Source organism: Podarcis vaucheri (genome assembly GCF_965113315.1).
Source record: "Podarcis vaucheri genome assembly, chromosome: 1".
Classification (NCBI taxonomy): Eukaryota; Metazoa; Chordata; class Lepidosauria; order Squamata; family Lacertidae; genus Podarcis; species Podarcis vaucheri.
Genome location: NC_138759.1, coordinates 119549667 through 119562428, shown reverse-complemented (window position 1 = coordinate 119562428; position 12762 = coordinate 119549667). Strand labels below are relative to the sequence as shown.

Below are 12762 nucleotides of genomic sequence, written 5' to 3'. Positions count from 1 at the left end.
ATACTCAGGGCAAAAACTGAAACGAGCTAAGAGGAAGGCACGCTTGGCAAACCCTCAATGTGATCAACTCCCGCCCAGAAACCTATGTCCTTACTGTGGAAGGACGTGTGGATCCAGAATCAGCCTCCACAGTCACTTACAGGCTCACTGTTAAGACCGTGTTCATGGAAGACAAACATGCATCACAAGCGGACAAGGACATTAAATGTTTAAAGCCCTAAACAACTTAGGCTACAAATATCTGAAAGATTGTCTCCTTGCCTACAGACCTTCTCAGAAGTTATGGCTAGCCAAGGGACCCTCTTGGTAGATCCACTGCCCTTAGAAACTTGGGGAGCAGCACCTCAGGAGAGGGAATTCTCTGTTGCAGCCTCCCTACAGGTCTGCATCTGGCACCTTTATTGCATTGCTTTCTGGTTCAGGCTTGGGCACTGGCTCGACAACTTTTTGTGTCTGGATTTTTACCTGTTGAAATATGGCAATCCTTCATCATATGCTGGCAATGCAGCTCTTTACCCTCATTTTTGTAACCCTATATATGACCCAATCTATTCTTCTTGTATGTTTAATATTGTTGTAAACCGACTTGGGACCTTGTGGTGAATAGTGAGGAAGTAAAAGTAACAACAATGACTCTACAGTGTTCAGCAACACTGTAACAGCATAGGAAGTAGTTTCATGGATTTTTGTTTTCATCCTTATACCATGAAACTGGTATTGTTTTCATCATTTTATCATGAAATTGGGAAACCTGTTGAGAAGCAAATAAACCTTAAAGTTAAATACTTTAAAATTTGTTCACCTTAGAATTAAAAATACAACTAAAGATAACCACAAATTTATCCTGTTGATTGGTACACAACAAATATTCCTGAAATGTCAGGGTCATCATGTGTGTTGGGATTTCCAAGAGTTAAGAGCCTAAAGCCCAGACTAAAAAGCACTCACCTCCCCAAATATTCTTTCAAACCATTGTTGCTTGATTTGGATGCGCAAACTTATTAACTTACTTAACTTTCTGAGGTTCAAAAATAATATTAAAGTAGAATACAAAATTATCTTTCCATCTGCAAATGTTAGCTCAAATAAATGCAAGTATTAACAGAGAAGATGTGTTTCCAAAATCTGCATTGGGATGTGTACATAATATACAATTCACTTTATTGTTCTAAAGGGAGAATGTGTCAACATACTGAACACATGGGTGACATATGTACTCTTGTATAAGATGATCAGTCAGCATGCACTGCAATGCCCCCTGGTATACAAAGCTACAATAAATTTAATCCCCAATTGATTCCACAAGAATGTTTGTGCCCCATCCAGTTTCATAGCTCAGGTTTTACAAGGCAGCATTTCACTAGCAGAAATCACACTTTATTTCCAATATATAGTATAGAAATAGTACTAGATAAAGAGTTACATTTCTACAATCTCTAAAGAAAGCTTAAATTACTGTGAAGGCTTTTGATTATTTAAGTATTTGTTTAAAGAATAGTAAGTTGTATTTTAAAATGCTGAAGTAGATTCCTATATACATCATGATTAGTGTCATCTGATCATAATAAAAGTGCAACTAACACAGCTGCCATGTCAGCTTCACCTCAGGAACAAGGTCTTAATCATAAATCAAGTGAATGACTAATTTAACATTGTTAATGCCAGTAAGTAGTTCCTTGGAGTCATTCCAGTTTTTATACCTTTCAAAAGGTCAATATGCTACCTTCTCTAGTACACAAAAGTCCTATCATTCACACTGTTTTTCCCCCTAAGATTGAAAAATGACATGTTATTTAAATGTTAGTGTGTTTTACTAGCAATTAAAAATGTTCATTTGTTGAAAAAAGGTGATATACAGGAAACAAAAAATGATCACTTTAGCTTTCCATATTCTCCTTCTGCCACAACCTTAAAACAACTCTTTGATGTTGATGTAAATACTACTCCATTGTAAAAAAAGAGAAAAAAACCCTATGAAAATATTTACTGCTGCATCCTTCCTGAATTAACATTAACCTCCTTACAGCATTACCACAAATTAAATCAAGAAATATGTCGTGCTAGCTGAGCAACTAATCCAACTGTAGTTCAGATTAAGAACATGAACGAAAAAGCAAATTAAAATACATCTGCCAATAAAATATATTCTAATTGTTTGCATCTGCTTACACTGCCAAAAACAATGAAGGGCTCATTATTACAGAATTCATAATAAAAAAAATTATTCTGCACTTTAATGCAAAATATATATACAACATAAAAAGAGTGGATTTAAAGATCAGCAACTCTGCCAGAAGGAAGGAAAAACTGGTCATCATTCCGACTTCAGTAGATGCCATTCCATATCAGACGATGTTTCCCACTCATAAATACATGACAAATACTTCCTCAATCATTTTTTACGAGCAGGGATGCACAGGGGGTTGTCAATGGCTAGCCTGAGGGAAAATAGGAACAGCAGGCGGCAGAAACTGTACTGAAAATGGCTATGTGGTAAATTTTCTTCTGGAACATCACTCAGCTATCCCAGGCTTTGATCTTTCAGCTACAATTACACTAACATCCGTAAAACCAGGATATTTTTTTAAAACCAAACCTCAACCATCAGTTCTGCATGAACACAGTAAGATTTTTTTACTATGATTTCACAATATAAATAAAATAGTTATAAATTTAAAAATTGTAATATATATGCTAAGTTTTCCATTCCATCATCACAACTTGGTCTCACCAAAAAAGGCGGGGTGGTTGTGGTTCTGGAGACAGCTAAATCACAGACTGGCGTCTCCTAACAAGACTGTCTACCATTAAGGTCTGAGAAAAGGTATTTACTATACAATTAAAGGCAGTGAGCTCTACCTGTGATCACCCTAATGTAGGTGTGATGATCCATTTAGTGTAGGGAAACTAACCTGCCCATTTTCAAATAAATTCTGATGCTTATTATCTTTACTGTGGCACTTGAGAAACCTCTACAAGAGCCCTTAATAAAGAATGCTAAGATTTACTGTATTACATTTGTGTGAAACTTGAAAATGCCTTCCAGACCACAACACTGAAGGCACAGTTGCTTGATTGCACAAAGTTTCTTGAAGGCTAGATGCAGTTTCAAAAACAGTAACTCATTATGGGGAAAGATTCTGAACCAGAAGTTTTAAAATGCCCTTAAAGTGACCATTTTTAAAGTTGCATTATGCTCCTTAGAAGAAATATAAATGCACAACAACACTAGGAGCAGGGCAGTTTTCAGCTGAAATTATTTTACAGAATTTATTCTAATAACTTATTGGAGTTAACCATCTGACATTAATTATTGCTTGGGCTTCCAGTCTATGAATGTTTATTTTTCAGTCTAAAGCCTTCTCACTCTTTGATATCATATGGAAATGAGAAATTTTAATGGAAAATTGAAACCATGTGCATCTAAGTACTTAATGAAGTACAGGGAGAGCGAAAGGGTATGTTTTAAGCGAATTCTGATACACTGGTCTGGATACTTTGACAAAGCAATAAGCAAATCTTAAATGTGTTTCAGAGTGATATTTTTGTAATTTTGTATGCTATGAAAATGTGTAACAAAACTAAAAGAAGAGTGATTTAATGTTTCCTTCCAATGCAACAGTTTAAGCGCCTCTTTCCTAAAACTACTGTTTTATCTCATCTGAAACGTTTACACAAAAAGCAAATGCAGCATGATTTTCAATCTCTCCATTTCTAATGTATCCTCACACTCTGGGGTTGGATCTTCATCCCGGTCACTGCCTGTTTGACAGACATCTTATTCTTCAGCCATTATATATGCATTCATACTGACAACATTAATAAAAGTTTCTGAACAGCATATAGCAAACCATATGCATGACATCTGCTGCATTTTAAGAAGTGGCCCAGCAAGCAGAAAGTTGTAAACACCATGAATTTACCCTGAACTATATGGGAGTCATGATTCTATGCATATATATGGAGCACTCTATCTCCTTTTTATCATATTACCAACCATATTATGGCATCATTTTTACCCTTCAACATCCAATAAATAGAAGGTTGGCATGAAAAATGACTTCTTTCTAAAGTTAAATATTATAGACAACTTACAAGACTGTTTATGGTTATTTTTCCTTCAATATTGCAAAATAAACTAAAAGGTAGGAGAGAAAATTGCTACTTTAGTTTTATAGATCTTCAAGGGAGTTTTTTTTTTATTACTTTTACTGCATTCCAAAGACAAGGTAATAGGTACATTGCCAATATTAGCTTTAAGACATTTAGATTTACTCCAAGTACAAAAATCACGACTAACCATTATTTTGACAAAGGTGCCTTTCAGAAGCATCGTGAATTTCCTACAAAAGATAAAGGCAACAAACTCACCATTTGTTTTTCTTTCTAATATAGTCTTTTTCAGAGAGGTTAACCAAGTAGATCATTGGTTTTGAAGTTAAAAACAAGTGTTTGTTCAGCACCTCAATCTAAAAGTAAGAAAATAGAAGCTACATTAACACAGACAGCAAGTGATAGAGTGTTGTGAATTAGATAATAAATAAATAAATAAGTTTAGCATCTTAAGTATAAAGTAAATTGTTAAAAAGAATGCACATGATTTCCAAATGTTGGCATTAATTTACTGGAGGTAAATCAAAAGGTTTACACAAGGATCTGATATACTTTTGTGCTGTTGTTGGTTTTTTAAAGGAAAGACATTAGACAGTGGATGAGGTAATAGTCATAAGCCTACCTCTTTGTCATTCCAATCATGATAGAAACGGACAGGCTTTTTTTCTTCTATTACCCAGCTTTTGATTTTGCACATTATGTCCTGCGCAGAATTAGGAAGAAACAAAAGACATTAAAGTAGAATATACTCAGTTATATGCCAGACTGTTATCAGTTATTTCTCATGAGGGAGTCGTTTTAGGTAACAAAATATTATGTGCCTTCTAACTGAAATTTCATATATAATGAATGAGAAAGGGACACAGGAGTCACGTTAGGGCTAGGAGCAGATGAACAGGAAATAAACCTTTTAGTGACTTCATTGAGAAATACGAATGATATTTTCTGCTCCCCAAGCTGGATGAAATATTGCATGTATAAATAAATCTGTTTCCTGAAACTGCGTATTGGTGTAGTAATTAAGCATCCCTTATAAGAAACCGTATATGAGAGAAACATGCTGCTGTGACAAAGGAATAGGTGCAAAAAGTGATGTGTGTGGTTTTTTTAAAAAAAAACACTGACAGCCAAAGAAACTGAGCTGATTATTGATGATCCACCATTCAAGATATTAATTCAAATGGCCAAAGGCCTCAATATTCTACATTAATTTTTTCTGTCAACACCTTCTCCTTTCCTCCAAAAATGAAACCTGCCAAAGCTTCCATTACACAATGGCAAGAGCTTTGCACTAGTGACCTCCAACCAGCTGCATTCACTTTCAGAACATCTCTCCCTGCAGGAAATCTAAAGGCCTTTTAGTTAGCAAGCTAGTGTGCATTCAGAAGGAGTAACTGCAGGAAGAGCCCAATGTGCTTTGTTTCTCTGGCCTTTCTTCACAGAAAGATTAATCATCTGTGAAATGGAAACGGCAAACAGCAAGTGACACAAACTGAACCCTTCAAGCCTTTCCTCATCAGTTTTGTGGCTCTGAATCTGAAAGCTGCGTGTGGCAAGGTTTGCCTTACAGGCAGGTGTTAATAAAAGGCTCTTAGGTCTGAAAGGTCAAACCAAGCTCTTCTAGAAGTAGTGCGTTTTAGTGTCAATTTTTGCCAGAGATAATTTATGGTCATGCTTTAAATATTGGATTTCACGAAATTTACCATGGGTATGATATTCAATTAGATAATCTTAAACGGATTTCTGGTCATCAGAATTTTCTCAAAAGCACATGTTTACCTTCTCAATAAATAGGTTAAACATTTACAAACACACAGCTTCAGTATTTAGTGTACTAATGTTTCACATCTCGCAACTGCTTCAGGGGAAAAACAAGAGGAAAGCTCTTCTAAATCCTTAGATCCTGATTTGTAACCCTCCAGGAACAGGGCTCCCCACAGATTTTAACAAGAAAGGGGCTAGCTGAAAACTTTTAATGAAATATAACACGTTCTGCCCAAGAATAATCACTTTTACTCTCCTATAACTGATTTTCACTCATAAATGTTTTAAAAGTGGCTAATGTAACACCATTTCCTACAAGGAGAAGATCAAAGTGCTATATTACAAATGCATTATGATTAAAAAAGCACTGTGCAGCCTTGCTATTAAATGTTCTTTAAACCCTAAAAGGCTTCCCATAGATCTCACTTGGCACTGCATATACAACCTTTGACAAGTAATGTAGACCATTTTTATTCATTGCCTAAAATTGTAGGCAATTATGTGCGTCACACTGGCCACCTGCAAGTTCTGAATGCCTGCTCCAGTTGTCATAGCTAAAAACTAATGTCGGAGGGGATTAATCTAGGGGGAGAGAGTCCTCTTTAATGGCTCCAGCAGGTGAAATGGCCCAGCTGGTTACTATGATGAGTGGCCAGAATAGCTTATGTAGAGACATGCAACAAGATTACACATTTCAAAAAAAAAACAACATAGTAGAACTATCTTATCTTGGGGACCTATCTATGTTTTGTGCTTTAGTCAATAAATAAATACTTCACTGAAGTTTAAAATATGCATTTCTAAAGCCAAACTTCTCTTCGTTATTAGAAGAATTCCTCAAGTAATCCTTACTAGTGGTGGAATTTTATGCAGTTTTACAATTTAGAACATAATGTTTGTTACAAATTTCATCTTTAAAAAGCCATTAGTATTATAGTTTCCCCAAAACATTGATATACTCCATTTTGTAAAGTAGATGGTAAAATCTTTGGGACTGAACAGTTCAGGTTCTAGACTCTACATGATAATGACTAGAAAGCTGTCTTTTATATTTGGTTTATCCCTCAATTATCTCTGCACAAGCAAACAGCAGTTAAAGTGTCAATGTAGATTTTCCATTCCTGCCCCAATTGTTCAACTGACTGTCTTCACTGTTAATATGAAAAACAGCACACAATATATTACTCTAGTTTAAACTTAGGTACCTCAACTCATATTTGGCAAACTAGCTCTAGTTTAAAGGTAATTCTAACAATATTTCAGATCAGTGAAAGAATACCCTTTTACTCACAAAACTAAAAATAAAGAATAGGCAGAGAGCCACTCTGTAGATGCTTTTCAACAGTCAAACTCAATTCCCCTGGAAATATGTCACAAACCTGAGCTAAAAACTGTTTGTAAGACTTCTCTGGGCTGGTTTTCAATGACCAGGGTGAAGCAGACATGAACATGGATATTTAAGTACACACACGACAATGTTTTATATTTCATTTTATAGTTTACGTACTGCATTTATGTGCTACTCAAATCAAGCTTTCCAATGAAAGTAACACTGAACATGAAATAAACAGAGAGAATTTTGAAGTCCTATGCTTAAGTGGTTAATATACTAGTACAGTCCCAAATCTAAATCTAAACAGATGTAATAAAGATGCATCTGAGATTTTTTTTTAATTCACAAATCTCAGAAAATAAGGTTTAAAAGATAATCCTGAGCAATGTGAATTATAGTTGGTCTTCCTCTTGTTCCATCTGGTGGTTTTAAGAGTTTTCAAATATTTTGATTTATAGGAATAAGAGCACACAACTACCAAATTAAACCAAAATAATAGAAAGGTTGGGAAAGTTACCAGCAAACCTTACAACATGCTGTCTAGGATCCAGCAAGTTATGTTGTGAGAGCTGCTGGGATTTCTCTTCTTCTTTCCATTCTAGCAGGCTCTCCCCCCCCCCATCCTCCACCCCCCCCCTCAAACAGAAAAGCCGTACTTCAAAACCTTTGGAGGAAAAAAACAATAAAGTCACCAGCATGTGCTCTGGAGACTTGCTGGACCATGGCCATTATGAATGATTATGGTATTCTACTGAAGTAAAGTACTGCATGACATTCCTTCTGCTTTTGAGACCAGATAAATGACTCAAACAAAGAAACAGAAATTGTATTTTTGAAGCAATGTTCAGGCTTTTGGAAATGTAAATAAAATAAAATAAGTATAATGTAATTTGAATAGTTTGAAGGTACAGAGGGAGCACTTCTGAACTATTATCCATATTTGAATAGTGGTTGAAAAAGGGAACTTTGAAGTCAGTTTTCCATTCTCCTAAGTATATGGAAGGCAGTCTATACCAACCTAGTTTTCAGAGAGGTGGTTATACCTGTGTGTGTAACACTTCACATACCTGAATGCTACTACATGGTTGTTGTTTTTTTAAAAAAATAAAATAAATCTTGTAGGTATGGAGCTGAGTCTCAAGAAGGAGGTTTCCAACCCCTGCCTTTCCCTTCGCTTGCCCCTTTTCTTATACGCCAGGGGAGGGTTTTGTATGTAGAATGCCATTATATTAGCAGTTAAAAACACACCTCTTTGCAGGCCTTTGGTAGGGATTGAGTTAATATGCTGGTGACTATTCATTTTATCACTTATCCATGTTTTGTGAATTGGTGTGTTGTATTTTGAATTTAATTACTTTACTGTTTTATTTATAACCTGCCTTGGGGTAATTTCATTCTTTTCAGCTGCTTTGGATGCCAAGCAGAAAGGTGGGATATAAATATTTCAAAACAAAACTGGGATAGCATTTTCTTCTGTTAGGAAGAGACGAACAAAATTTGATCTTATCAACAAGATGGTTTCCCTACTTGACCCTAACAGGCAGAGCAGGAAGCAAACTACTTGGTGTGGAAGTGTGGGGGAGGATCACAGAGACTGGAAAACCAAATATAACCATAACCAGATACCAAAACAGTAACATTTAAGAAGAGAAAAGAATCAAAGCAGTAAAAACAAGAAACTGTGTGTGGTGCCTATAAGTGTGGGTCATGCAAAACACAAAATTATGGGGAGACCAGCAACCTTTGGTACACCTAGAAGAACAAAAAAAATATGCTAAGTAATAGCATATTACCTTCCACCATGTACAGAGGACTCCCTCTGTATCGGGAATTTTTTTTAATTAAACCCAGTATTCTCCCTCAAGTAAGTTTGTGCTTTATGCAAGGTCACAACTCTGGAAACAGAAGCCTCCATCCATGGGATGTCCACATATGTGAGGAGATGCTAACATTGCATATCTATAGAACTCCTCCAAGAGAAACCTGCCCTCAAATGCTATGTATCATTGTGTGTGCAGTAATACCAGCAGCTGATATCCACTGCTTCCCAAGCAGAAATGGTGGCCTCCTTAAGCCTTCATGACTCATGACGTTTTCTGGCCCACAACATGAAACCCTAGAAAATATATTTCATTTCTCCGGTGCCAGCTGTTCTCACAGGCTAGAAGGTAAGAGCACTTCTCACATCAGCCTGGGTAGCTCAGTTGGTTAAGAGCATGGTGCTGATAATGCCAAGGTTGAAGGTTTGATCCCTGTATGGGACAGCTGCATATTCCAGCACTGCAGGGCTTCCAACTCTATTATTCTATGATCAAGCTAATGCCATTGCCATGAGTGCAGAATTTTGGTAAATCAAATTTCCAAGACCTGTGAAAAACATGACTTTTAGCACATGCAAAGGCTAAGACCTGAGCAATACTTCATTTTGACAAAGAGACACAATTCCTTATTGGCTGACAGTGCACCCCCCTATGAGAACCTCCGAACTGCAATGTCAATTCAAAAGGAGGACAGATCAGAGTCTGATTACCCAATTCAGAGCCTACTCAGGAAGTCCATGGACAAATGAAGAATTCTTTAACACAACACACTGCCCATCTCAGGGAAGAGACCTGGGTGCTGAGCCTTTTCTGCAGACCTTCAGGACCTCCCTTAGCTCTGCCTTGTCAAGATGAAGACTTTCTTCTTACTTTGTCCAGGACAGACAAAAGGCAATTCCCCAAGGACCTTACTGCCTGCCAAAAGAAAACTGGGCAAATGTGGCTGAAAGCCTCATGGTATTGGGGCACATCTGGTTCTGCTCTCCAAACTAAGGTACACTCCAGTCAACCTTGGTGAACAGCAAATTGTTAAATATGCAAAACTGCCACAGCTGAAACTTCAAAGCCCTTCTTGAGAACTGCCAAGATCCACTCAATGCAGGAGAGCCTGTGAAATCCTTTACCATCAGGCTAGCATGATTGCTTGGGGAGCAAGGCTATTATATGAGCTACTGACTGTGGGATCCTAAATTGCTCCATAATGGCATCTGCAAAAACAAAGTGCTTGTTAGCTAGTTTGGGTGTAATCTCTCTCCTGGATTTCAAAATTCTAACAACTATTTTTAAGTTTGGCAAAGTGATGACAGTAGCTTTTGGGGAAACCAGAGGAAAACTAGATCTGTCTCCCAGGGGTCCTCCATTTGTAAAAGCTTATGGTAGCTAGGGCCTGTTGTGCTACGCTGCAAATACAGGAGAATTTTTTCACCAGTGACTTATTTCCAAAAATCCAAACAGTCTTAAAAAGAGAACAAGCAGCCAAAACAGATCAGAAACTTGAACAAAGCTTGTAAATCAACTCTGTCACCTAGAATTGAGACCTAGTTTAGAGCAAGGAGGCAGTATGCAGAAAGGCCCGTCACACAAACGAGAAATGTGGACATCTCACATGACATATTTAATAGCTTAACAGTAACATTTTAACACTACAATGAGAGGGTAAGATTTTTTAAATCATGAATGACAACCTAATCAAACAATAACATTGATAAGCAAGTTAAGGTACCCATTTCTAGTACATATATTCATGGAATAAAGGTGTGAGTTGGGACCCAACAACAGCATTTCAGATAATTTTACATTTCTGGCTTTAGGGGATGAGAGACAGGGACTAAACTTCATTTCTTTTTAAAAACAAATTCTAACTTACTGTCTTTGTTAACTAACAGTGTTTTCTATAAATACTTAATTATCCTAGTTAGCTTAACATTGCTTTAAACTAAAAGACAAATAACTTGATACTATGTTTTCACCCCCATCTTTAGACTTCGAAGTAATTATGTGCAGGAAGAAAGGTCTGTTCCTCCATGCTTAACAATGTGCATGTACTCTTTTTTTTGGGGGGGGGCAGCCAGACTACAGGAACATCATGAAAATAAAATCACATGCCATAGCAAAAATAATAATAAGAGAATTGGATGGCCAACTCCCTTTACTCTCTTTTTCAAAAAGAAGATGAACTGTCAACAATAGTGTAACCAAGCTTTCACATTCCAAACACACACCTCGAATGTTTTCCTGTTTACCCATGATTTTAAATATTTGTTTAAGGAAAGTAATGCCATTTCTGAACTTAAGATTTTGAAGCCACTGGCCTCATCCAACAGGTTCTTCATAACTCACCCAGTTTGGTATCATCTGCAGATCTGATGAGCATTCCCTCTCCTTCTCCACCCTATTCACTTATAAGGATGTTAAACAATGGGCCCAGGACAAAATTGTGCTATCACATCTCTCCGGGGTGACAAGGAGTCATTGATACTTGCTCGTACAGTCCATCAACCAGCCACAAAGAGCATTAGCAGCATCTAGCCCATATTCTACCAGCTCGTCAAAAATTTAGCATGGGGGAAATCATGCCGAAATCAAAATAAACTACACCCCCATAATTTCCTTAATCTACCAGGCTAGTAATTTTATAAAAAGGAAATTGTGTGTATATATGTGTGTTAGTATGAAGACATCAACAATTGTGCGCTATACACTGACAATTCCCTTGCAGTTTTTCCCTATATGTCTGCGGGAACTTTCATCACCGTCCCACTTTCACTCACTCTCCTGGTAGTACATGGAGTCATGCTGTCTAGCACCTCGCTGTCTAGCACCTCATTGCCACCTCTCCCCCCCCCACAGGAATCATTTAAATACATACTGTACTTCCAAACCATTGTTATGTGCCTCTGCCAAAAGTTCAAATCCAACTTCTGCCAAATGTCCTTTCCCTTGAAAGTAAAGACCAGGCAGAAGGTATATCAGGGTCCACTGGTAGATGCCCAGGTGATTTTGCAGTTCATCAGCAAGAGTTTTGAATCCCAATCGTCTAACAGCAGCAACAACTAAAAGGCTTCCCAGACATAAATTAGGCTGCTGGAACTTACAAATGTTGAAGAGAATGGAGTTTTGTTCTGGAGTAATCAGGTGCTCATAGCGATCCACCCTTCATTCTTAGAGTTGGGTAGAATTCAAAGTAGTACCAAGGAGATCATTCCATAAGTGCAAGCATTTCTGCCTTCCCAATGGAACAATCTTCCCTCTTCTATGGGCTCTTCTGGGGGTTCTCCCCTCCCTCCAGTACAGATTTGGGAGATGGGACAGCAGCTGCACAAGGGAGGAAGAGAACGGGGAAAGCCCCTTGCACCAACAGGACTCCTTGAGCTGGCTTCCGCTAACAAAATGAGTTAGTTGAATCTGGACCACAGTCTGCCCATCCCGGCATAAACCATGTTCTAAGAATTCAAACCTTTCCCAATGATACAAAATTCATAGCCAGCATTCTCTCTCATCTTTAGACATAACCTTCAACAGGAAAAGTGACAAAAACACCACCCATGCCCCTATATTCTTCCTCTTCCTACCCAGAGCCAGGGGCTTGTAACACTTTCAACTCTGTGGCTAGCAGGAGTATTTGTTCCCGCATGGATCCACAGGAAGGGATAACAGTCAGTAGACTGTAGACATTTTGAACGCACACACCTGGGAGACCACAAACATCCCACAACTTGTCAGGAGGACAAA

At 37.6% G+C, this 12762-nt stretch overlaps 1 protein-coding gene across 7 annotated transcripts in view; it reads right to left on the bottom strand.

Annotated features, from left to right (window-relative positions):
* Positions 1-12762, bottom strand: part of OLA1 (Obg like ATPase 1) — a 90436-nt gene that overhangs the window by 36469 nt on the left and 41205 nt on the right. For all 7 annotated transcript variants that reach the window (XM_082203635.1, XM_082203636.1, XM_082203637.1 and 4 more), the window contains 2 exons: positions 4736-4816; positions 4372-4469 (listed from right to left, as the gene is read on the bottom strand). In XM_082203635.1, coding sequence (XP_082059761.1) covers positions 4372-4469; positions 4736-4816 — 179 coding nt within the window. The remainder of the gene's footprint in view (positions 1-4371; positions 4470-4735; positions 4817-12762) is intronic.